Raw genomic sequence first — 27,583 nt, forward strand, 5'->3', positions numbered from 1 at the left:
TTCCTGAGAACGTTTTTCCTAATGGATTTGATCTCCAGCGATTCAAATCCAATGTGAATCGCTACTTTCGCATAGGCACCGCTCTGAGAGCGGTGAGTTTCAAATATTCCATTGAATATCGAAATAGATAAACAAACCTTCTTGCTATACTTGAAGAAAAAAGATCAGGAAACAATCCCATGATCAATGAAAACACAACATATCAAAGAAAGGTAAAACCTATTTCAGGATCCATTCAGAATATGCTCAAATACCTTGGTACTGGAAAATTCTAGTCTTGAATAGACAACACATAACAACAATTATCAGACTGAAAACTGGACATTGCATGAATGGAGTACATTTATTTCGGATAGAGGTAAGTGATACGCCTAATTCCGAATATGGGAAACCGGAAACAATAAATCATACCTTCTTTGAATGTCCCATCAATATCATCCCTGAGTACAATATTTACCAAAAGTTTATTGAAACTGGAATACCAGCTCCGCTAGACCTAAGATATCTGAATATGAGAATTATGAAAATACTAAACAAATTTATGATAAAAAATCAAACCAAAATATAAAATAAAAGGAGAAACGGATTACCTTTGTTCCTCATCCTCGGTACATCCTAATTTGTTTTCGTAAATCAATACCTCTGTTTTGTGCTAGTTGTCATGAATCCCTCAGTAAACAGAATGATAAAGCAAAAAAAGAAGGATTAAAAGCTAAAAAAAAAATGGACGCCGGGTTGCATAACGCAACGGGGACTTGCGTCTGCAGACGAAGTTTATGTTCCATGGCGGCATATAATGGTCACAGATGGTCTGTGATAATGGTCATACAAGAATAAAGACAGAGAGGTACAGTTTTTTCCTTAATGTAAACAAAACAGGTGTCTTAGTCACAGTATAGCTTAAATTATATACTGTGTACTGTTACTTACTTTTAAAATCATAACTTAATAGATTTTTTTTTACTTTCATCAAAGTTTTCAATTATCATCAGTAACATTGATAGGTTAGTGAGAAAAATGGGAGAATTCGCTCTCTGAATAAAATTAAAGTTTACACATTGCAGCAGTTCCCACCCCCCAATTGTCCTAAGAAGAGTGAATATGAGTGTATTATTCAGTGATGTACCCTGGGGAATAAAAGTTTTACAGAAATTGACGGATAAGTGCTGCCCACGATTTCATATCAATAGAGAATTATGGTGAGTATTGAGTCGAAAACAGGGCTATGAAACCAGTAGCTGAATGAATAGATATGAATTTTATCTTCCCCAATCAAAAAAAAATAATAACTAATAGGTATCTCTACCATGAATATCCGAATTTCTGACAAATATATCGATATTTTTATAGGCAAAAGTGACACATTTCAAGATGAATATAGAAGGTTCAGTCAAGAGGCCCTCTCTTAGGAAAAGTGGTTTACAACTATTTCGAAAACTTGTATTGAATATTGATCTTATCAACCTTTTATAAGCAACTAAAACTCTTGGGAATTCCCTGGCATGCGATATTAAAGCTGATGTGAGAATAAGCCATAGAAAAGTAAAAATTTCAAAATAATCTGAAGTTTTTTCAATTGTATGATTGAATAATATGCAGAACTGAGTCTGTTGTAGACTTTTTGACCGGTCCAGGTTATATTTTCGTCCAAAGACGTTCATTAAAACATAACTTCGCTGGATGTATTTACTTTGTCTAATAACTCTACTTCATTTTTGCCAGCCACAGTAATTGTGGTGTCAATCAGCAAACATGGTTGTGACATTCAGAAAACAATTCAGACAGGTCATATAAGAAGTCGAGGAATAACAATGGTCCTAGGAAAGAACCTTAGGGGCACATCTAGCGTTGTGTCTTTGGGACTTGATAAAATACCATTGCAGCTAACTATTAGACTGTGGTTTTCTATATATGATTTCATCTAGTCCAATAAGTTATTTGGGAAAGCATCGGTAGTTTAATTACAAGAAACTCAGAAGCTATTGTGTCGAATGCTTTTGAAGAATCAAAAAAGTTCTATAGTGATAGAGTTTTTTCAGCAGTATTCCTTGATCTATAGAGTCAAAGGCTTCAGGAAAGTCACAGAACACTGCTGCAGATGAATGCCTCTTTTTTGTTACTATTTTCCTTATTATTTTATTACTATAAATATTAATATTTTATTTTCGTTTCTTTCCAGTTATCGATCAAGTATAGTGTTTTTAACATATATTGCGTATATGTGCTATCATTTGTCAAGAAAACCCATTTCAGTTGTGAAAGCAGTGTTACATAGGAATTGTAGCGATCTCACTCCTGAAACCAAGGATCCGAATAATTCGTGTGATTGGGCCCCTTTCGGTAAGTAAACTTGAATTAACTTTATAACTATCAGTTCTTTCAATTTTTTCATCAATTTTGAGAATGACATGCAAAAAATGAGATTCTCTGTTATTGTAAAGAGTGAGTGTAAATGAAAATTTTGAGGTATCTTGACAGTATCATCTTCAGTTAGTGAGTCTGTAGCTTAATATAATGACTGAAGGATGAAATTTATTCATATTGACCTCCAAAAGTTTTGTCTGTCTTTATGAGTCTACTTTAAACTGTATTATATCTGTGAATACACACGAAATAAGCCCATTTGAATCAGTGCATAAAAATTGGGTGATCGGGGTTCGATGAAGTCGACGAAAGCCGTTTTTGCCTGGTCCTGATTGTCGACGGGAAGTATGGTGGTTGAGGCAGTTTTTCAATGCTCCATTCGTTTAAGTTTCAGACGGTGATTGGTGAAACGTGAAGACGTGCGTCGTCGTGGAACAGGATACATGGAACGGTACATTTCGTCGATTATCTACTGTGGTTGTTTGGCCTGGTTGCAAAAATGTATAGTGAATTACATCAGCCGCACCCACCATACAGTAATCATGGTTTTTTTTGGTGGGTTTTCACCTGTGGGAAGTGCCTGGGCGGCTCATCGGTGTTCAACCACTGTTCTCAACGTCTCCTGTTTTAAAGGATCCACTTTTCATCACACGTGAGGATCCGATCCAAAAAAGTATTCCTCAGAGATGACTATTTATAGGTCATTTGAGTGCTTTCACATATCCCATCTTTCGTCTCTCCGCTTCACCAGTTTAGGGGAAGCTGACCGTAAGGCGGGAGTTGACCGTTTTCCGCTTGATTATGTGTTTTGATATCTTGCGTATTTCTATGCTAGCTTGTCCAAAGGCGTTGTTGGACAACATATTATACGTCTTCTTTAAATTTCCTCCTAACCCAGTGTTCCTCCCTCACTTGATGTTATGTTTTATATCATTTTACAATGAAAGTTCAAATTAATGAAGTTTACATTTATTATAATTAATAGTATTATTACTTTGCTATGAAAATAGTAACTGTAGTAACAGTAATTTTCTATTTGCATTTCAACTTTCAATAAACTAATCAACTTATTTCAGATGGTTCAGATGCTAGTGCATCTCAGATGCTTGGGGAGTTGGACTCTTCCTTCTTATTTTGCTATGCTATAGCTATGTTTGTGTCTGGGTTCGTGGCAGAGAGAGTCAATCTAAGGTACTTTTTGAGCTTGGGAATGTTGATGTCAGGAATTTTCTGTTATATGTTCGGACTTGCCAAAACTTATCAAATACATAGCTTATGGTACTATGTACTGGTTCAGGTGAGTACGAATATTTGCAGTATTTTTTCATCAATTGAGTATGTGATGAAATCGCCATACAATAACTTTTTCAAGCGTGTCTATACTGATTATAGACATGTCTACGTTGAGTTTAGATACGCTTGAAGAAGCTATTCAAAGTCAAAGTCAAAATATGCTTTATTGTCTGAAGATTCATATCTTATATTGAAACTGTTTGCTTGATTTACAAAAAACATAATATGGTTGGAACTCCGGAACATACAAATTACATAACCTGGCAAGTAACTGAAAATAAATTACATCTTCCTGTTCCAAAAACGAGCCAAACAAAGTATTCTTTAATATATGAAAGTAAAAAGCTGTATAATCACATACCTTACGAAATTAGGAAGGAGAAAAGCTATAAAAAGTTCAGAAATCTTATTAAAGATGCCCTTGCAACTAAAGCGTACTACAATCTTGATGAATATTACAATGGAACTTTGCTGTGATTTAATATAGGTGTTTTTTGTTGTTTATATTGACACCTATACTTTAAATTATGTTTCATACTGGGATATATCTTATTTTATTGCCAGGACATGTAACTTATGTTCAAATTGTGTATATTTGTTATTTACATATTTTGAAAGGGACTATACACACTATTTCGTCTACAAACTTTGTTAAATTTTATTTTCTATTGTTATATTTTATCTATTAAATATGTGAACTTAGTTTTGCTCAAATTGTGTTTCTGGGTATTTGTGTTTTTGAATTGTTTTTTTTCTTTTATTTTTTGAAGTGATATACATACTAGATTTTTTAACAAGCTTTGTCAATAAGATTGTATTTTATTGGGCAATAAAGTATATGTCTATCTATCTATCTATCCATCTATCTATCTATCTATCTATTAATAATAAAATAATAATAATAATAATAGCCTTTATTATCCAACAGTTAAAAACCATTTACAGGGTTAATAATAATAATAATAATCCTCATTTAAAAAAAAAAAAACCATATCCTCATAAATATATACATTTCTATAATTCAGTTTGGTCTAAAAAGTCACTAACACTTTATGGTTCTAAATCTATTGAATATTTCTTTTATTTCTTTCTTAGATTTCTTTATGCTTCTCAAATCTTTGATTCGATTAGGCAATTTATTGTATAGCTTCATTGACATGTAATGGTGAGTTTTTTCTGTTATGGTTAGCCTATGTATAGGGAGCACGAAATCATTTCTTCTTGTTCCATAGGAATGTTGATTAATATCGTTAAATAACAGATGCCTATTTTTCAATACAAACATTAAGCATTCATAAATATAAAGAGCATATATTGTCATTATCCCTTCATTCTTTAAGACATTTCTACACGATTGATTATACTTCAAATTACTCATCATTCTGATTGCTCTTTTCTGAATTATAAATATTTTATATATATTACTATTGCTTCCCCAAAATGTGATTCCATATCTAGCTACAGACCCAAAATTGGAAAAATATAAAATTTTTACCGATTCTTTGTTGAGATATTTGCGAACCACTCTTAGTCCATACGAAATTTTGCTAAATTTGTTAGCTGTATAATCAATCTGTTTGTTCCATTTCAAGAATTCATCAATATGAAGTCCTAGAAATTTGGTGTCTTCTGAATATTATATAGTTATGTTTTCAATATTCAAAGTTTGAGGTCGTTCTATCTGTAATTGATTAGTTCTAAAAAGTATAAGATTAGTTTTAGATCCATTCAAAATTAACCTATTCCTAGTGAACCATTCTTTTGTATCATTAAACATTTCCATACTTGTTTTCACTTCTTCAGGGTATGTTTCACGGCCTATTAATAAATTAGTTTCATCAGCAAAGACTGTAATTGAATTATGTGTGTTTGAATAATAACATAAATCGTTTATGTAGATATTAAATAACAAGGGGCCCGCAATGCTTCCTTGGGGTATTCCTACTTTCACTGCCGCATTCTCAGATTTGTATGTTCGACCATGTTTGTTAATAGTTATGGCGATCTGATAGGTAAAATTCAATCCATTTCAGTGAGTTTCCTCTTATACCGTATAGTTCTAGTTTTTTTATAAGTATCTCGTGATTCAAGCAGTCAGATGCCTTTGACAGATCTAAGAACATACCAAGTGCTAAGTATTTTCTTTCCATTCAGTTTGTTATATTTTAAGTAAATTGAAATATTGCACTGTTTGTTGATCTCTCTCGTAAGTATCTGTGTTGGTTATTGCTAATTATATTACATTTATATAGAAAATTTGTAACTTGGTAGTTAACTAAGTATGTTGAAAAAAGTAATATAAATCCTTATAATAACGAAGTTACAATTTGAGAAAATGAATAACAAACTTATAATATAATAAAATAATATGAAATGAAAAAAAAAAACTGTACCAAAAAATTAAAAATTCTCCATGAAATACTGAGATGCAGTGGCAACAAAATATTCTAGGGAATCAAAATTGTTATCACATAAATTTGAAATTAATTTGAAATTATTGCAAATACTAAACATAGGTGACTTGAGCTACAAATTAGTTCTGGCCAGTTGGCTGTAAAAAGTTTTTGTACTTCTAGTTCTGAAATGAGGCACACAGAAATTTATAAAAGATAACACCTCCATAGCATCCACATTGTTGTGCAGTAATTTATACAGAAAAATTATTCCAGCAAGTTTTCTGCGTAATTCAAGACTTTCTATATTGAATGTTATGGTAAGAGATTCATATGGAATACCTCTATCAGGATAGATACTATGGGATTTGAAGTAAATAATCTTTAGGAAACAACGTTGAAGTTTTTCAATTAATGTATTATAGCAATTGTAGAATGGAGACAATAGAACAGAGCCATATTCTAATTTTGACCTTACGTAGGCTACATAAAGAGTAAATAGAGCAGATATGTTTGAAAAAGATCTACAATTGCGAACTATGAAGCCATAAACTCTCGATGCTTCACTCACTTTCGATCTAATGTGATTGGAAAAAGACAAAGCTTGGTTAAAATAATTGATAAAAAAAACAAACAAACAAAATTACACATGTTAGGTATCGCTACTTAGTGAGGTGAAATTATACACTATAAAATAATATACATTTTCAAATAGATACTGAATATATGTATAGACAACCAAATGGAACAGAGAAGGATAACAGAAACAGTTTGTAATTACATAGCCCAATACAACACTTTAGGAAAATAGCCAGTTATAATGTATGTTGAAAATTCCCAATATTGATTACATAAACTGTATTGAGAGTAAGGCACAAGTCAGAGATAGTACTCTGATGAATTATAATATAATTGTTTAGCGAAACACGTGTTGCATTTTTGTAAAATAGTTTGGTGAAAATCTCATAATGTAAGTGTTTCTTGAATAAATGAACAGTATGGGTCCCAATATCGAACCTTGGGGTACACCAACATGTGCATCGGAAATAAATTTTGAGTTACTTTCTGTGTCTGTGGCATGTGGATTTGCTGGTGAAACTTCGATGCTATGGCTTGTCGGATCCTTTTGTATATGGCTCTTCAGCTTCCTGAAAGAACGTTTCTTGCAAGTGGCTCTCGATAAATGTCTCTCGAATACTGTTACCATCAATGCTGGTGTTCCCCAAGGACCTATGTTGTCTCCAACCCTCTTATTGTATATCAACGACTTATTGGAAAAAAAACAAGAATCCAATATATTGCTTTGCTGATGACAGATTCTAGGACATCGACTGCGGATACATATCTTCATCGGCAGCAGGAGGATGAGGATCTAGAGGTGATTTTGAAATGGCATGAAAGTAATCAGGTTCAATTCAATGTCACGAAAACCCGGGCATCGGTTTTCTCCAAAAAGGTAAATGTCCGAACCGGGTATAATAATGCCAGGAAAGACAATTCCGTTTTTGGCTTTGATAAGTTTCTTGGGGGTTAAAATGGACACCAGTATGTCTTGGCACAATCATGTCGATGGAATTGCAAAGGCTGCTTCTCAATAGCTTAGAACAAAAAAAACGAAAATGTAACATTACTCTAAGTCCTGATACTATAAATGACTTTTACTGCTCTATTGCAGAAAATATGAGTAAAAATATTGCTAGCCCATATGATCCATTAGTGCGTGGATGAGTACCTGTCTCTGTATGACACCAACATTAATGAATTAATTGAAATCATGATGGATATTAAAAACAAAAATACTGCAGGCTACGATGACATTTGGATCAAAATAATACAAAACCTTCCTCCTAGTGCCCTATATATACTGGTCTCACTGATAAATTTATCCTTTCAAACAGGCATATTCCCCTTTTTTCTAAAAACCTCTGTGGTTATTCCTCTGCGTAAGGGCGGAGATTCTGATGATCCCTCTAATCTCCGCCCTATATCTCTCATACCAACCATGGCAGTATTTTGTGACCTGTCAAAGGCATTCGACTGTGTTGATCACAAAATACTGCTGAGAAAGCTCCAACGTTATGGATGAACAAATGGTTCGATTCCCACTTAATGGGACGGACACAAATGGTTAAAACAATTCAACTTTCGAAAAAAAAAGGAAATTAATTCTGGAGGGCCACAAGGTTCTGTTAGGTCCCATTCTTTTCTCATTATATATTAATGACCTCACCAAGCTTAATCTTTCTGGGAAGTTCACCTTATTTGCAGATGACACTACCATACTTTGGAATAATAAAAACACTTGTGAGTTGCATAGAATAATCTCTGCCGATTTGAAAAAAGTCAAAGATTGGTGTGATTCAAACATTTTATCTTTTAACTTAACTAAAACAAATTTATTATCATAGATGCTCAAACAACGAACCTTTTTTTGAAGACAGATCACTGGAATCTAAAAATGACACTAAATTTCTAGGAGTGTTCATCGACCAGAATTAAAAATTTGTGGATCATGTTAAATAACTCTTTAGAAAAGTCTCTTCTGGCTGTTATGGGGTTGGAGTGATTTATAAAGAATTGGGGTTCAGCACTGCAAAGATGGTGTACTATGCACTCTCACACTATGGAATACTATTTTGGGGAGCATGCAGTCCAAGTTTATTCAAAAGTCTACTAATTTTACAGAAAAGGCAATACGGTATACAGGAAACCTTTAACCAAGAGACTCCTGTAGAACCTTCTTCAAAAAACATAATATTCTAACGGTAACTGCATTATTTATACTGGAATCTGTGTGTTTAATAAATAAGTATATATTAAATTTTGCTGCATCCTCTTCCCATTATAATATTCGAAACTGCAGATACACTCTGAAACTCACTGTACCAACTAAAAACATTACCAGAGACTCCATATTTTACAACACTGGAAAAATGTACAATCATTTGCCTATGGACATAAGATCTGCCAATATAAATGACTTCCGATTCAGGAAGTTAGTCAAACAATTTCTATATGATAGACCCTATTATACTTTGGATGAATATTTTAACAATAACTTTTAACTGACTTACGCATATTTTTTATCTTAACTTATTAAGGAGTTCTTAAGTTGTTACTTTTTATGTCTACTCTTTTATAAACTTAACTTTTACTTATATATATATATATATATATATATATATATATATATATATATATATATATATATATATATATATATATCTATTATATCCTCCATTTTAACATAGTTTGTACCCATGCATAATTTATATTTTTATTTTAATTTCAGTTGGTATGCATTGCATTTTTTAAGTATGTACTACTCAAGCTTTGTCTACAAGATTATGTCTTATGATAATAAAGCATATTATTATTATTATAATCCGTAAAATGGCTCTGAGACAGGTGGATTTATTGCTTTGGGATTTCTGAGATGTCTTTTCAGCTTCAGTTATGTTACAGGGCTTGGCAGGTATCTTCCAAACAACAGGATGGCCAGGTGTTGTTACTGTAATGAGCAACTGGTTTGGCAAAAGTAAAAGAGGTCTAATTTTTGGCATTTGGAATTCCCATACAAGTATAGGAAATATTTTAGGTGAGAAAATAATTTATTTTGTTGAGGACACGGGCGAATACCTAATTGAACTCGGTTGCCCTCTGAACTCAACTTCAGTGGCAGTGGTTGGGGTGACTGATACTTCAGATGGATTTTCGCGTCTTGTCCTTGATAAGACTTTGCTTTCCCCAGCTCTCTCAAGTCTCTCGAAGACTTGTCAGACCATTCTGAAAAGAGTTGTTTTTTAGGTTCTTTGATTGCAGCACAATATGTTGAAACTGATTGGGCACTCTCCTTCGTGATGCCGGGTTTCTATGTTGGTATAGTAGGATTTATACTATTTTCATTTTTAGTAGTAAACCCAGCTGATGTTGGCTGTGCAACTTCCAATGCAGGACATGAGGATCGCACGGTTAGTGTTTATTTTTCATTTCAGAATTCAATCAAAGTACACTTTATTGTCTGAACATATTAATTTATAATTATAGGAAGAAAATCCGTAATTGGAAAATATCTGCAAATATGTAATCCTCAAGATAGATAGATGGATCAAATTGAGTCAAAAGACGTTTTGAGACAGTTTAATAATAATGGTTACATTATTAGTAGTGAAGTGAAAATATCTCACAACCAACATCTTCATCAAAATAAAGATGAATTTATGCAATTTTCTACTTAGTTCAATTGATGTAATACTTATTAGCATAGCATCGAAAACTTTTACTCAAACCACTGACATATTTTTAAACATTTAGAGCAGTGTCTGTCCAGATTTATTTTGAAACATTTCTCTCAATCAGAAGAATAAAATATGTCAGTTCCTGAGGCCATATTTCTGCAACGAACCTTTTTCCTGAAGTACGAAAAATCACTCACTAGCAGCGCTAGTAGTTCATACAGTACAATTAAAAAAGAATGTTTTTAACAGAAGAAAATGTTCTTGGAGCACAATTAAAATTTGCAACTGTAAAGAATAACAATGTTGTAACATTAAAACGTTGGCTTGCATGCCGCAATTTAAAAGTAACTGGAAAAAAGTGAATTAATAGACAGGTTAGTGTACAGACTCTAGTAAAAGAGTAGCGGTCGATTCAAACTGTAATGAAACAAACTTAAAATAATTATGAATTTCAGATTTATTTCCGAGTAAAATATGAATCAAATATAGATGGTAATGAAATACATTTAATGAAATATAATGAATATAATTTATTAAATGATTGAGGTTATATCTTATTCTGATCAATGGTAATTAACTATGAAAAATATACTATTCATTTCATGTTTAGAGCATACATATGAATATTTATTTATTTTTTGCATTGTTAAATTCACTCTCCTCGAAGCATGTATCCATTTCTTACATCCAACCTCATCATTATGAGGTTTTATAAATGAAATAAAAATAGTATATTGTGTAACAAGTGCGTGAAATCGACTTTTTTACACAAGCGTGGAATTTGCGACACGAGCCCTCAGGCGAGTGTCGCAAACAACGCGAGTGTAAAAAAGTTTTCACGCACATGTTGCACACTATACTTTTTCTACGACCATACAGAGAAAATTAGGCACCATTAGTTTAAAGAGCTTTATTGAATTTCAGAATAATTAGTAAGTACCTATATTATAAAATTAACAATTAATTCTTATACTGAGATTATTATTTTTGGTTTTCATTCTGATGTGGAATAATAATGATTATTAATAGTAATATTGGAACCTGTGACCATTCCAAAACTTACACCTGCAGCATTTGATTTTTTCTGTTAGTGTGTTTCTTGACTTGGAAGTTGAGATGATAGAAGTAGTGGCGATAGGGGCTGAGGAAATTTGATTTTGAGGCGATAAAATTTTATTTGCCACATCAATTTTCTGAGTAATTGAGTTTTCTATATAATGCTCTGCCACTGCAGAGGATTTCCAACCTCCATGTTTTTTTAAGGTAAGCAAATCGCCTCCAACTTCTACTAATAACGTGGCGGATGACCGTCTAAAACAGAGGCCTGTATATTGTTCAGCATGAGGTAAATTTAGGTATTTCGCGATTACCGAAGAAACTTTACCAATTTTATTTATACCAACGATCTGGCAGGTACATTTTCCACCTTGATAATTAATAAATAATTTTTTTTCTGCGTATTTTTGCGGATGGAGTGCCGTATATTTTCGGTATAATTCAAGATGTTCCGTGATGGTAAATTTTCTTGAGATTTTGGTTTTTGTATCATGGACGTTTACTATGAGTATTGTACCTAAATCTTCAATATCATCTAATTTCAGTTTATATAGTTCATCTCTTCTAAGAGCTCCAGCAAGTCCAAATATTAGTATAACCTAAAAGAAAAAAAAATTACAATATAGAAACTAAAAAAAGATTGTGGCTGTCAGAAATCGAACCCAGGTCCTTGGGCGCGCGAGGCCGACGCACTACCGCTGAACCATTCGTATTTACAAATATATGTGTGAAAACGCGATTCTCATCGCCAAATTTAAAATAATTTAGAAGATCATAGTTAGATATCACATTAACATAGTTTTAGATAATATATCTGATTTGGCCAACTATACTTATTAGGATCTACTTTATTTATAGATATTATTTTCTATTTATTTAATACTACCGTGAGACATTAAACTTACCTTGGTCAATAAAAATTTTTCGTCAGGAGCTTCTTGTATAAACTTCGGTATTTGCTCTTTCTCCAAAACTGGATTTTTTGGGAACGTATCCCTCACTCTTCCTTTGTAAAAAAACACGTACCTTAGGATAGTCAATATTTATGTTTTTTTAAAGCTGATGGTACTTTTTAGCATTGAGAAATTACTCCAAAGTATTGCTGCCTTAAAGTTCTTGGATAATTCTGACAAATATGCCAATATTACGTTTTCAGAAAATGAATTGATATTCTTTGTTTTCCTCCATGCCATGAATTTCTCATACGTATTTTCATACATGCTCAATGATTTTCGGGGTAATAAAGTCTTACTAGCCTCATTGGCTGCATCCATAACATCCGGCGGGGTACTTCGTATATCTGAATGATCAGAATCCATTATAATATAATGTTATAGTACAATGTTAAAATATTAATAATTAACTCTCAATAATGAGCTCACAACAATAATGATCAAGCTATTTTGACAGTTTATTTATGATTTATTGCTGCTCTTGAGCAAAAGATGCACTAAGGCCGCCTATCAGCGAAATATTCATGTATTAGGTCTTATGGACAGACTACAATGTATTTCTTATGAGTATATTTCAGGCACTGGTAATAAAAACACTTGAATGTACCATGTTATTCTTATGGGTTTATTTCACGCCCTAGGGCGTAAAAATAATTTCACGCACAAGGGCGTGAAATTACATTTTACGATTCGTGAACGGTGTGTGAAAGTACTATTTCACGTACGGGAGTAGAAAAACACATTTTCTTCTGGATATCGATTATCCGACGAACAGTTTGCAAAACAGCAATGCTTTGTTGGCATTTCACTAGCACAAAATAATTTTTTCTATCAGATGTGTATTTTTGAATAATAAATTGATACTACGTAAATAACACTGTTTTACATGTGAATAGTTTATTGTTTGTCCCTACTACTAGTGCTGCCTATCGTGACACGTTTGCTGTACTATTCTCAGGAAAAAGGCTCATTCAAAGTGAAACGATAAAATGTTGGTTTTTGTTGAATAGAACTAGCCGATACTTGATGAAAATTCATTTTCTAATTAATTAATACAGTTTATTGTGCAATTATTTTCACTATAAAGGGTTTTACAAAATCCGAGGCACATGTTTCGCTGAACAAAAAGCTTTCTCAAGCGTTGGTTTTTGTCATTTTCAAATGGAATTTCATTTCACTAGTTCGGACTTCCATTGTCTATTATAAAATGATTTGAAATCCCTGAAACAAAAAAAAAACAGAATTGAAAATGAATGGCTGAAAATAACAATTATATTAACCTAAAATAAACCTGAAATGAAATAATAGTGAAATAAAATACAAGTAAAAATAGAACAATTGAATAAATTAAAATAAAGAAATGAAAAAAAAAATTAAAAAAGAAAGAAAATAAAAATAAAAACATAAAAAATTGAGAGATTCCAAGTCACGTTAGTTCACGACGTTTCGATCGTTAGTATCTACAATCGTCTTCGGGTGATGACATTCATTTTCAATTCTGTTTTTTTTTTGTTTTTTTTTTGTTTCAGGGATTTCAAATCATTTTATAATAGACAATGGAAGTCCGAACTAGTGAAATTCATCATGAAACATTGTCAATCACCTTCAAACAAACAGAATTTCATTTACAATACACCAGTCCTGAAATACATGAACTGTTAAAAAATAAGGCGAATGTTCAAATTTCGCGCGCTACGTACATTCGATCAGCGATTTTTTGTATGTTGGTACACTCGTCTCGAACAGTGGTACAAACTTTTCACTGATGGTCGAGAAGATGTGAATAATGACGCTCCAGTACATCAACAACCGATGAAAATGTGAAAGTGAAGAAAATCGCTATGGATAATCGTCGATTTACTATTAGAGAAGTTGCTGAGTATGTCGACAGATCGGTTGGCTCATACCATCCAAATTTTCTGTAAATTTTGAACACACACTCTCTTTGGCAACCTTAAGGTGTCTCAAGGCGGCATCCACAAAGGTTTTGGAGGGTGCAGCGACATTACTGTCGTTGCACGGCTTCTTCAACCTTCCTGGGGTTCCTATAGTGGAGGTGTTCAAGTGAGGGCGCTTTCCTGCAGGGGCAGCCAGTTCATTGCCTTTATTCAAGGTGGAGCTCTTGGCGTCCGCCGCAGGAAGTGCTCTTGCTGTTAGAGGTGGAGTGGGGAAGGAGGAGGGTTCACTTATATTTGCTGCCACGCCTGCCTCCTTTGCCCTCTTTCTCCTTTTGGCCACGGTGCCGCAAATGCGCTTACGCCTTGGCCTTTGTATTACATCACGAGGTGATCTGCTATATCCAGCCTCATTCCAAGCGGTAGATTGGGGTGGACATTTCTGTTCATCCCCAGCTACCGCCTTAGATCGAGGTGAGCACTTACCCAGTCTAGCGATTGGTTTTTGTTGTTTCTGTTTTTGTGTTTGTTTCATTCGTGTGTGTTCCCACTAGAAGCAAGGGAAGAGTTGGTCACCTCTGGCAGAGCCCCGCATTACCAGAGGAAGGCTGATTACAATGAGGTTTCGCCTAGTTCCTCAAGGGGATCGTTCGTATCCGCATATCACCAAGTTCTGAGATCCGAGGTATTGATCTGGGTGTACCAGAAGGTTCAATTTTGGTACCAGTACTATTTATATTCTATATAAATGTCTTTGATCACCTATCAGTACCAGCATCATTTACTTTATATGCTGATGACACGTCAGTTCTTGACGGAAAAATGCCAAGAAGTCTTTAAACAATTGAATGGTTGGTACTCTGCTAATAATTTATTCCTGAATATTGAGAAAACAAATTCTATGAGGTTCCACCTTCGTCTAAAAAGATGTGAGGATATTGAGTTTGGATTCGATAACACACATATTTCCTCCAAGAATAATTCGATCTCCTTCCTAGGCTGTAAGCAATTTTTTCAAAAATATAAGATTTTAACACTGGTGTCTATTTTGATTTTCGAACTATCAGTATGGTCTTTTCAGCAGAGAGATACCTTACTCCAATCTTAAACCAAACATCACTTCGAAACTGATTTACCCGTACCATTTAATAATAATAATAATAATATTTTATTGGTTCTTCTGGATCATAACTCAATGATATAGAACAAGTCAGTGTATTATGATATAAATAAACTTATAAAAAAGAAAAAATTATGTACATATAGGATATGATCAGTTATGTAAAATTATATATTAAAACTTATAACTAGGTAAAATTATAATATATTAACATCCCTAGATGACAATCTCAATTCTTCAGTTATATTGATAAGTCATTTATAAACTCTTCAATGGAGTAGTAGGCTTTATCAATCAGAAAGTTTTTTAGGAACGGCTTAAATTTTCTTAGTGACATTTTTCTAACATGATTTGGCAATTTGTTAAATAGCCTGACACCCATGAAAATTGGACTTGATTCTGATCTAGCCAGTCTATGATTTGGTATTTCTAACAATGTTGAATTTCTTGTGCCGTAATTATTTTTGTTTAAGAAGGTAAAAGGTCGCTGATCCGATTTTACAAAAATTAACAACTGGTACATATAAATGCATGGGAGAGTTAATATTCTTAAAACTTTGAATAGATCTCTGCAGCTAGTACGTCTATTTACACTCTGAATGTTTCTGACAGCTCTCTTCTGTAAAATAAATACCCTTTGTGCCTCACGTGATAGGCCCCAAGCTACTATACTATATGAGATTGTTGAGTGTAATTGGGCATGATAGTACATGAGTACCACCGACTTATCTATAATTTTACTGAGTTGATAGACACAGTAATAGACTCAATGTATCTTTGAAATCACCCCAGTCTATGGCACCCAGAATTTTCAATAAGTTATCAGTTGAAATAAGAAATATAAAATTTTTTAATACTTCCAAAAAACGTCTGCGGGACTACTTTGTAATGGGGATTTCTGATCCCATAGTTCTAAACTCATTTTCAGCATTCATCATCATAACAAAGCCTTCATTGATATTATTTGAACACCCCTGTGAACTTTATGAAACGAACCAAACTAAAGTTGATAACATTTTTTATAGAGACGATACAGGCCTTTGGACAGTCAAATGATAAACGAAGACAACTCATCAGGCATCAGCTCAGACGTTGATGACACCGACATCATTGTCGGAGAACAAGTAAGTTCAGTAAAAGCAAAGCTTCTGAGCTACTATTCAATTAGATTGAAGTGCATTCGTCCAAAGCATTCATTAGTTTCATTGTTTTACCAAAACTTCGTTTTGTAGGCTATCATTTCCCGATCACGATATTTGGCTGAAGAAAATTTAGTAAGTGGCCGATATTTTATTATAGAAATTGAATGTTTTTTTGGCTTTGCTGTGCTTGTTTTGGAGCTAGCTTTCTCTTTGGTATAGTGCATTCAGTATGAAGGTGTTTATATTTTGTTTTGCTTAGAATTCATTTTTCATCACATACATATCTTAGTTTGAAGCAAATATTAAAACAACGATGCACACAAAACAATTTCTGCTTGAATTGTGTGTTTTTATACATTATTGGAGTTTCTTTAGGATCATATGCTAGACATCAAATTACAAACTGTATTGGATCCGCAAATTTCTCATATTTATCAATTACGATAAACACAATAAAACCTAAAGAAATGAACTTTAAACGTTCAAGCCAGTCTCAAATATACCTACACAGTAGGTTGAATGGATTGACGCCTATCAGAAAACAAATACTCCACTGGCTAATACCACGAAGGGCGTTGGATCATATCCGACAGGGCATTGAATTATATCCAACACTGACGCCTGTCGGATATGATCCAACGCCCTTCGTAGTATTAGCCAGGGGAGTAGTTGTTTTCTGACAGGCGTCAGTCCATTCAACCTACTGTGTAGGTATATCCGAGACTGGCTTGAATGTTTAAAGTTCGTTTCTTTAGATTTGTTTACTGCCAGTCTTCAAGCATAGCCCACTGACTAATAAGAAAAATACAATAAACATTGTGGCTTTGAAGACACGTTCCATGTTTCTTCCTCGCTTGGGGCTTTGGGGAAATGAGCGAAGAGCTTGAGTAATACTGAAATGAAAAGATTAAAATACATGGACTATATGAAAAACCATTTTGTTCCTACTGAAAGAACAATAAAAATCAGCCAATGATGTGTAGAGAATATTGAAAAGGTTGGAATCTATTGTGGAAAAAAATATTCAGAAATTGTTTTCTGCCAGTTTACATGCAGATAAATATTGCAGAGAAATATTCAGGTAATATTGCACTATTCATTGTAATCAAATGACGTTTTTTTTTTCAGGAAGTTCAAAGGAGGGTGACAGAACGCACCACTTTGTTATCTAATTCATCTTGTGGGACTCCTGATAAAGCCATTGGATTTTTGAAAGCTTGTTGCATTCCCGGGGTTTTGGAATACTCATTAGCTTTATTTTTCTCCAAACTAGTCAGTTATACATTTTTATATTGGCTTCCGTTGTATGTGAATGCCTCGAGTAAGTTGAATAAAAAATTCTGTTGCAAGTAGGTAGAAAACCATTCATCCACATATCTTCTTAGAGACTTGTCAAGAAAATTTATATTGTTACTAAGAAGTTATCATCATTTTGAATGTAGAATGAAAAATTTTATTACTTGAGTTGTAGCAATATTTAGTTTGCAGTTGGTGTCTACTGATTCATTCCACTATAATTTCTGGAGCAGTATAGATATTTACAGGAGCATAGAAAAGCCACATATTTTTATTTTTCGTTTCTTGGAAATTATGAATTTGAAACGCGAAACTTCTACTTTGATCTCGAAATTTTGACTTTAATCTCGAAATTTCGACTTCAGTCTTGTAATTTTCATATCAAAGTCGTGATTTATAAGAAACGAATAATGAAAATATGCGGCTTGTGTTCCCGTAGATATTTATCCTTATTGAAATTTGTGTCCTATGTAGAGCATTCGATAGATATTTGTTGTTTTGTATAAATGATGAATCAATATGTTGTCGCAGTGAAAAAAAAAACCAAAAAAATATATGGTTTCAATTCTTGAAATATTCATTATTTGTTTGTAGCAACAATGGGCGCTACCCTCAGTGCAGATATGTCTACACTTTTTGACGTAGGTGGAATAGCAGGAGCTATCATTGCTGGAGTAATAACAGATAAAAGTGACATGCCTGCTTCAACATGTGCTTTCATGCTGATTCTTGCAGCTCCTATGGTAAGAAATGTCCCATTTATTCTAGTTTTTTGTTTTGCTGGAGTTGAACTCAGTATCATGGGTTTGTCAAGAAAAATGAATGTTATCTTCGTAAGATTGAATGGGGCGGAGGGGGTATTCGCGAGCGCTTTCATACTTGCGCTTGCTTGTGTGTGCATGCTCTCTCTCTCTTGCTTGCATGTGCGCGAGCTCTCTTGCTTGCGTGTGTTTGTGCGTTCGCTCGCTCGTGTGCGCGCGCGCTTCCCTCTCTTTTGCTTGCGTATGCGCGCTCGCTCTCTTGATTGCATGCGTTTGTGCGCGCTCTCTATTTCTTGCTTGCATGTGTTTGTGCGCTCGCTCGATTATACGTGCGCGTGCTCTCTCTTTTACTTGCGTATGCGCGCTCGCTCTCTTGTTTGCTTGTGTTTGTACGCGCTCCCTCTCCCTGGCTTACGTGTGATTGTGTGCTTGCTCGTTTGATCGTGCGTGTGTCCGCTTGCGTGTGTCTGCGCGCGCTTGCTTGTGTGTGCGTGCTCTCTCCCTTGCTTGCATGTGCGCGCTAGCTCTCTTGCTTGCGTGTGTTTGTGCGTTAGCGCGCTCGCTCTCTTGCTTGCGTGCGTTTGTGCGCGCGCACTCTTTCTTGCTTGCATGTGTTTGTGCGCTCGCTCGTTTATGCGTGCGCGTGCTCTCTCTTTTAATTGCGTATGCGCGCTCGCTCTCTTGTTTGCTTGTGTTTGTGCGCGCTCCCTCTCCCTGGCTTGCGTGTGTTTGTGTGCTCGCTCGTTTGATCGTGCGTGTGTCCGCTTGCTTGCGTCTGCGCGCGCTTGCTTGTGTGTGCGTGCTCTCTCCCTTGCTTGCATGTGTGCGCTAGCTCTCTTGCTTGCGTGTGTTTGTGTGTTGGCGCGCTCGATCTCTTGCTTGCGTATGCGCGCTCGCTCTCTTGATTACGTGCGTTTTTGCGCGCGCTCTCTTTCTTGCTTGCATGTGTTTGTGCGCTCGCTCGAATATGCGTGCGCGTGCTCTCTCTTTTAGTTGCGTATGCGCGCTCGCTATCTTGTTTGCGTGTGTTTGTGCGCGCTCCCTCTCCCTGGCTTGCGTGTGTATGTGCGTTCGCTCGCTCGTGTGCGCGCGCGCTCCTATCTCTTTTGCTTGCGTATGCGTGCTCGATCTCTTGCTTGCGTATGCGCGCTCGCTCTTTTGATTACGTGCGTTTGTGCGCGCGCTCTCTTTCTTGCTTGCATGTGTTTGTGCGCTCGCTCGATTATGCGTGCGCGTGCTCTCTCTTTTACTTGCGTATGCTCTCTCTTTTACTTGCGTATGCGCGCTCGCTATCTTGTTTGCGTGTGTTTGTGTGCGCGCTCGTTTGATCGTGCGCGTGTCTGCTTTCTTGCGTCTGCGTGCGCTTGCTTGTGTGTGCGTGCTCTCTCCCTTGCTTGCATGTGCGCGCTAGGTCTCTTGCTTGCTTGTGTTTATGCGTGTTCTCGCTTGATTGTTCGGGTGGGCGTGTGTGTGTGCTTTTTCCTTTACTTGTGCGCTCGCTAGCTCTCTGGCTTGCGTGTATTTGTGCGCTCGATTGTGCGCTCTCTCTTGCTTGCGTGTGCTCGCTTGCTCTCTTGCTTGCGTGTGTTTGTACGCTCCCTCGTTTGATTGTGCGTGTGTGCGCTCGTTTGCGTCTGTACACGCTCTTGCTTGTGTGTGCGTGTTCTCTCCCTTGCTTGCATGTCCGCTCTCTTGCTTGCTTTGATCAGTTAGTGATAAGTGTTATTTTTGGTCTATTTCGAAGGAAATACCAATGGCAAAGCCCAATTTCAACTAAGTCTGTCAATAAAATAAATCCCATGTATTGCATCCAGCAAAGAACCTGTACAAACTGATACAGGGCACGATATTGTTGGAATGGGTGTTTTCCGGAGACTTGGAAGAAAATGACAAGTTAGGTGGCTCCCAAGTAGTAGGAAAAAAACCCTTATAGGTGGACTGTTTAAAAAATAAGCATCGCTCAGAAAGTGCTGAATAATATCAACGGCGATCAAAATTTCCTAAAAAGGGTCATAACTGGTGACGAATCATTGTATGTGGTTATGACATCGTAACCAAAGTACAATCGTCCCAATGAAAGATAATATTAGAGCCAAGACAAAAAAAACACGCCAAGTTCGATCAAATATCATGGTTTTGCTCACTGTTCCGTTAGATTACCGTGCCATACTGTATTGTGGAAAAACATTTCATAGCTTTTGCATCATAATAATGCACCTGCTCACTTATCATTGCTTGTTCGTAATTTTTTGGCCACCGTATTCACCAGATTTGGTCCCCTGCGACTTTTTCTTGTTCTCAAGATTGAAGAGACCCATGAATGGACGCTGTTTTGCGACGATTGAGGAGATAATTACCAAGTTTATTATATCTAAGGGAAACTACTTCGAAGGGTACAAAATATAAATTGATGAATAAATAAATATTTTTTGAGAAAGATGAAATTCACCTCATTATACTCATGCAATATTTTCATTGACTTTACGGACTTATGTTACTTTTGCAGATGATCATTTATGAAAGAGTAAGTTCGGTGAGCTTAGGTTTGAACATGATTCTTTTGGTGATAGTTGGATTACTGGTGAATGGACCTTACGCCTTGATTACAACTTCAGTGTCAGCTGAATTAGGAACTCATGAAAGTTTGGAAGGCAATTCGAAAGCTCTCGCTACTGTGACGGCCATCATTGATGGAACAGGATCTATTGGTGAGTAAGCTATTTTTTTCAAAGTCATTGAAGGCTGATTCGACTGCATAGGTTCATTAAAGAAAATTGTTTGTTGCGCGTGGATTGTTCAATAAGTATTCAGAAAATGGAGTATGCTTTGTTTTAGTGAACATTACTGGTTGAAAGACAGCTATTCATTACTTGGTTTCATTATATTGTTGTTGAAGCAATACTGAAGGATGTTTATGAATGGGGAATGTTCTTCCTGACGAAAATCAAGTAGTTTTCATAAAAGAGCTCTAAAACAACGCAGTTTAAACTTATCATTTCAACCTTTTTCTTTAAAAAATTATTTAAATACCTAAAAAAGATGAATGAAATAATGCATTCAACATTTAAAGGGATTCGTTTCTATTTCACCATTTGGCAACATCGGTTATAGCTAATAAAGGACAATGAATCTGTTACCTGTATGAGACAAACAAAGATGACATATTTCAGAGGCGTGCTGTTCTGTTTACTTATGTTCCGAGTTCTGAGAAATTCTGTGACATATGACATTTTGTGCACCTAACCTGTCTTCCTCTATATAAATAAATAACAAAACAACTGTTGTTTATGTGGCTTGTGGAGGTGGTATTGAACTATAGTTTATATTTTGCCTTAATTGTTGATTTATAAAGATAATTTTCCTTTTTTAAAGTAGAATATCTAGGTACGTATAAATTATTTCAACTTGATATAGGAGCTGTTGCCAATATGTGAATCAGAAACAAATCCCTTTAAAAATTAAAACCCAACATTTGAAACATCAAATTGAATACTTTTCGAAGTGAATTTGAAAAACTTATGAAATAAACTCAACTTTATTATGTTCAAACTTGCATTTGCTGTAATAACCCTAATTGAGGAACATTCCCCATTCTCTAATTCGTTACTTGATGAAGATTAATAACACTTTCCGTGGAAAACATTCTGAAATGGATTGAAAATTATCTTGCTTGCTCAGTCCAATATGCAAAATATGGTAACACAATATCTTTCTCAAACATAGTTCCATCTGGTGTACCGCAGGGATCTCATTTAGGACCATTATTTTGCAACCTATTTTTAAATGACTTAAATGCTATTATTCTCTATAGCCAATTTCTTCTATTTGCAATGATCTGAAGATGTTCAACATTATTCTTGATTCATCTGATACTGAATTATTACTAACTTTGAATGTTGATGTGATATAAATATATTGCAATTGAATATAGACAAAAGTCAAAAATTTACTTTTTTCCGAAACAAAAATTTCATAAATAGGCCATATGAAATCACGCAATTGGAACTAGAAACAACAAATACAATGAAAGATTTAGGAATCATTCTTGACCCAAAAATGTAATTCAAACCCCATATTGCAAATGTTACTTCTAGAGTACTAAAAATGTTAGGTTTCACTCTCAGATCTGCAGAGGAATTGTCTCTTACTTCCTTACAAACCATATACTGTTTCATTGTTAGATCAATAATCAAATACAACTCAACAGTTTGGTACGCTTTATAAAATGTGGATTGATATGATTGAGAGTGTTTAAAACAAGTTTTTAGGGTACTCTGCATACAAACTGGGATATTTCCAAAGAAATGAACTTCAAACATTCAAGCCAGTCTCGAATATACCTACACAGTAGGTTAAATGGACTGACGCCTATCAGAAAACAACTACTTCCCTGGCTAATACCACGAAGGGCGTTGGATTATATCTAACAGGCGTCAGTGCAGGAATCTTCACAGAAAGTGTCCTGCCAGTCTTCAAGCATAGCCCATTGACTAATAAGAAAGTTTTTCTTCCTCATTCAGAGGAATCGGGCAAATTACGGATATGGAGTTGGTTAGTACCTCGTCCACTAGATGGAGTAACATTTTGTTGTTTCGCTCCATCTTAGGAAGAGGAATGAAATACTCTGAAAGAATTCCGATTTTCAATTGTGGAATATCATTGACTTTAGGTCGATGATGGTCACTATCTTGCACCGACGAGTGGCTCAGGAGCCCGAAACCGGTCTGCAAGTGTGCCCGTTCCAAAATTGAAGGTCGACTCTTTCAGTTGTATTGCCAATTTCATATGCAGGATGGTAAAGTTAAAATAATCGAAGTGTACATAAAAATACAGTTCATTTTATGTGAAGTTACTATTTTCAGGTGCAGCGGTAGGACCTCTACTGGCCGGATTTGTTTCAAATTATGGATGGAAATACGTTTTTCTAATGCTAATGATCTCGGATGTCCTGGCACTTTTTCTCCTCATACGACTAGTCAAGCAAGAAATATATAAGTTCCGAAACGGTCGAAGATCAGGAATTCGATTGGAATGAATATAGTAAATCTAAGTGAATGTTAATTTTATGTATATTTTAGCAATTGATGTGATAAACAGAGATCAGTTTTGTTGGGTTTTTTGAAATATTTTTCAGAAGACGAGTTATGAATTTTATGTATTTTTATTTCCCTGAGATTAGTTGGATATTGAAACTATTGTAATTTTATTTTCAGAAGGTACTAGTTCTCTTACTCAAACAGTTTTTTTACAAATGTAAAATATAAACTTTGTATTTTAGAATTTCTAGTTTTGTACCTTGCAGGTAATGATTTTATTAGTCATAGACTAAGTCACTATAAATCACAAGATTTTTTCAATAGTATTTTCAATGATTAACTATACAGACTTTTTCTAGTTATGGTATAAGCTGATGAGTAGTTCATTTGGAATTGTGACAAGTGACACCAAGTTTGATCAATTAAAATATGTGAGAATCTGTCATTTTCAATATTTTGCTAAGCAAATGACTTTACTAATAATTGCTAATTTATATTAGCTTTACCTGTATGTATGTATGTTTGTTTGTAACTATCAAGCTTGGGATCTGTATTTGACAGAATTATACATTATTACTTGATCTATTCGCGGGCAGATGGCGCTGTACGTAAACTCCTGTCATGGCATGAACCAACTGATATGTCGACATCCTCAGCATCTTCTCTAATAGCGATTCGATGATTCTCCATAACAATTTTCTTTAAATTCTCAACATTTTCATCGGTTCTTGATGTGCTGGGGCTCCAAGGCGAGCGTCGTCATTCACGTCTTCTCGACCATTTGTGAAAAGCTTGTACAACTTGTAAACATTTTTCTAATTCAGAGTACAATCACCGCATTTCAAATGTTCAGTTTCTTACACAAAATCGATGCAAATTTTTCAGTCAATATTTTTCGATAGCAGAAAATCGCTGAACACGCAGAACACTTTCAACTTTTATGCCTCTCACCAAGAAACGAAACATGTTTTACAGCTGAACATATGTTCGAGTTGAGTGTATGACATAAATAAAAATCGCTAATCGAATGTACTAAGCCCGAGAACTTTGAACATATACCTTCTTTTTAACAGACCTTGTATGCATTTTGATTGATGGAACTTGGCGTATGAGGGATACATGTTGAGATTATTTTCAGAAATAAAAGGAACGATGATGGGAGACGAGTATATACAGGTTTAGTGCATTTAATTTCTGCGAAACTTTATGAACACTGCCGAGCCTTCAACTGTTTCTTCATTGGAAATGATAAAATTTTTTTTTTTCAATCAAATAATGAACATTTTACTTCACAGACATCCAATTTTTACTTTTATTCTACATTTCATTGTGCCTTTAATATTTTTCAGTATTTTCTATACATGTAGATTATTGAAATTATATAAAAATTGTATGCATTATTTGTAATAGAAAAATTATATTTTTTAAGAATATATGTAAATAGTATTCTTGCAAAATGTGGGAATGGTATTTTATTTTGTTCTGTCTGGTAAATCAACTTGCCCTTTACTCATTGCAGATAAATTGAACATTACGGAACCTGATACAGTAATCTGTTGCTTAGCATCACTTTTCGTTTTCGAAAGCAATAACTTTTTATTTCCAACTTCTGGCCAGCCCTCACTCAAAAATACTGATTAGAAAATTCACTAAAATCTGTACAAGCTGTCCGCGGCTTTACATATACTCAACTACTCTTCAACCAACCCTACTGAAAAAAGAGTATATTCAAGAAACACTATTGTGAGATTTTTCACTAAACAGTTTTACGAAAACCCAAGACGTGTTTCGCTATATGATAGCTTCTTCGGGGGTGTCTTTACTATATGCCTGAAGACACGCCAGTTTTACAAAACGCAACACAGCCGATTATAAGGATGCAATGTGAAACAAAACTTTCGTCTGGTCTTTAGCTTTCCAAAAATATTTTCAGAATCATCTTCATATTCTTCGAAGTAGCAAAATAAAAGAACCATCCAAATTCCTGTGACTTCTAGAGGAATATATGATGGAATTGGCCCATACTTGATGAAAATCCATAACTAACATATTCAAAAAACACTTTATTGGGGATTTTCACTAAACAGTTTTTTTTCCAAAAACGCAACACATGTTCTCCAGGTGTGTCTTTACTTTATGAGTTTTGACATGTCCAAAAAAGCCATTGTATGGCCAAGAAAATGTTACAATAAAGAGTTTTTTTGAATACGTTCTAGAGAAATCCTCACACCTGTAAACATAAAACACTTTTTATCAACCACTTTTTATCAAACCACAACCACTCTTGATATTTTTTAGTGTAGAGTTACAAAATTCAAATTATTTATTTCCTTGAAATGACAAAAAATGTAAAGGATATTGTATTCATACATAAAAAGACAAAATATATATATCTACATATATACAAGAATGAACAAGGAAAATATACACAGTAGCAAATCACATTGAATTCTGCTCAATATTATAAAAACATTTCTTTGACAGAAACGATTCCAATTTGTTTACCATTATGCTGCCTAATTGGCCCAAAAAGTCAGCTTATTTTCAACATATACCATAAAAGTTTCTGACCATTAACTGTTACTTACTCTGATAAATTCCACCTTTTCCTTTATATTTTAATTTTTTGTTGAAAAATTGAGATTTTGGCAAAATGTATCACTTTCCTTCAGAAATATTTTCAGATGATCAAGTCCTTTGAAAGCTTAAATAAATATTTTTCAATTCTGTAGATGAATTGAAGAGTTTTTGGATAACTTCAGATGTAGCTAATGCTCTTGCAGAGAGTACTCCAAATTGAGTATATACATCGATACCAGTAGACACAGTCACTCAATATTTGAGTAGCTAATTCTACCTCCATATACAAAAATAAAGTAATGTTATCAGGTAAATCAAGAGTACTGAAAAATTGGAATCGGACTTTTAACATTACGGAACAGTGCCTTTGACCCCTCTATCTTTCCGGCACAGTCTATGCTTCCGGCAGAGAATATGGTAGGTATTCTCGGCTTCCGGTTGAACCTCAGAGTAATAATATAACTAGAGATGCCTTTCGGTCCTTGTTTCTGAAGCCAACATTACCTTGTTTATATTTATGACAGTACTCCAACTAACAAAAATAGATAATACGGGTTCGGGTTTTATCGCGTTCTGATGTTGCTCATGGTAATACAAAGAAGTTGCTGTCCGTTTTCCATCGGCATTAAATTGTTTGTTAATATGTCGTCGAGGTTATTATTTATTTTGTCGGTTTTGGAAGTTTTTTTGTTGATTCGCGTGCTCATTGACCGATATAATGAATTTGTAGTGCAAAAATTAATTTTGAAGATGGTGAAAACCCCAAAAACCTCTACATAAAATTTTACAGACAATTGATCACAATTTCCGGACCCAAAAACACCTTGACTTTGTATTTTGAGTATAATTATCATAAATCATCAAACTCATCTTGAATTTCAACCCAAAATTCATAATCTGCGACATTACAAGCCTTTTAGATTCTAATTTTGGAACCAGTTCAGAGTATTATGTATACAATTTCCTCACTTCACATTCTACTGCGGGAGAGATGAATATCCTGGTTGTTTACAAATCTGTTGTGTTTGTATAGGTATTTTCTATTACTCTGAGGGTTGAACCATGGCATAGAACACTAAATTTTGTTTCTTCTGTGGTGGCCATTACCAAAAGTGTGTGTTCTCTGTCATTTATCAGCTTCAACCAATGAAAAATGCAACCAGAGAAGTGACCGTCCGTTTGCGGGAGAGTAGGATTTCTGATTGTTCATTATTCTGTGGATAATTTGATATTAATGCAATACGTTACGCAATGCTAACTAGCAATGCAAATTGGAGTACTGAGTCGCGCAAGATGAATACCATCAACTTCACGTACACTGTTTGGGTGTCGTATGACCAAAACAATACTGCTTCTCAACGAATGTCGCGTTGTGATGTTCCAAAAATGGAATATTCGACCCCCAAAGATTTATTTTCTTAGTGTCGTTAACTGATATCCAATCAAAACCAATTAC

At 34.7% G+C, this 27,583-nt stretch overlaps 1 protein-coding gene and 1 long non-coding RNA gene across 8 annotated transcripts; one reads left to right on the plus strand and one right to left on the minus strand.

The window, feature by feature from the left end:
- The first annotated feature begins 713 nt into the window (after positions 1-713).
- MFS16 (Major Facilitator Superfamily Transporter 16) lies at positions 714-24,704 on the plus strand. 7 transcript variants are annotated; one of them, XM_023159416.2, is made up of 12 exons: positions 715-847; positions 1,065-1,199; positions 2,180-2,340; positions 3,441-3,661; positions 9,516-9,648; positions 9,858-10,021; positions 16,338-16,436; positions 16,545-16,586; positions 17,583-17,775; positions 18,345-18,493; positions 21,018-21,219; positions 23,374-24,704. In XM_023159416.2, exons 1-12 carry the CDS (start codon positions 807-809, stop codon positions 23,544-23,546), a joined length of 1,713 nt encoding a protein of 570 aa, XP_023015184.1. In that variant the 5' UTR covers positions 715-806; the 3' UTR covers positions 23,547-24,704. The 7 variants fall into 7 exon arrangements, with proteins under 7 accessions (XP_023015190.1, XP_023015184.1, XP_023015186.1 ...); XM_023159417.2 differs by having other exon boundaries at positions 792-847; positions 1,068-1,199; XM_023159419.2 differs by lacking the exon at positions 715-847 and adding an exon at positions 854-1,004 and having other exon boundaries at positions 1,051-1,199.
- On the minus strand, positions 23,373-26,710 carry LOC111504739 (uncharacterized). The gene is made up of 2 exons (XR_002722040.2): positions 26,136-26,710; positions 23,373-25,777 (listed from the first exon to the last, which is right to left on the minus strand). It is a non-coding gene; the product is annotated as an uncharacterized lncRNA (long non-coding RNA).
- Positions 26,711-27,583: the final 873 nt, after the last annotated feature.

This window comes from Leptinotarsa decemlineata, unplaced genomic scaffold (assembly GCF_025532065.1).
Source record: "Leptinotarsa decemlineata unplaced genomic scaffold, Ldec_3_MD MMD2_tig00000505_RagTag_RagTag, whole genome shotgun sequence".
NCBI lineage: Eukaryota > Metazoa > Arthropoda > Insecta > Coleoptera > Chrysomelidae > Leptinotarsa > Leptinotarsa decemlineata.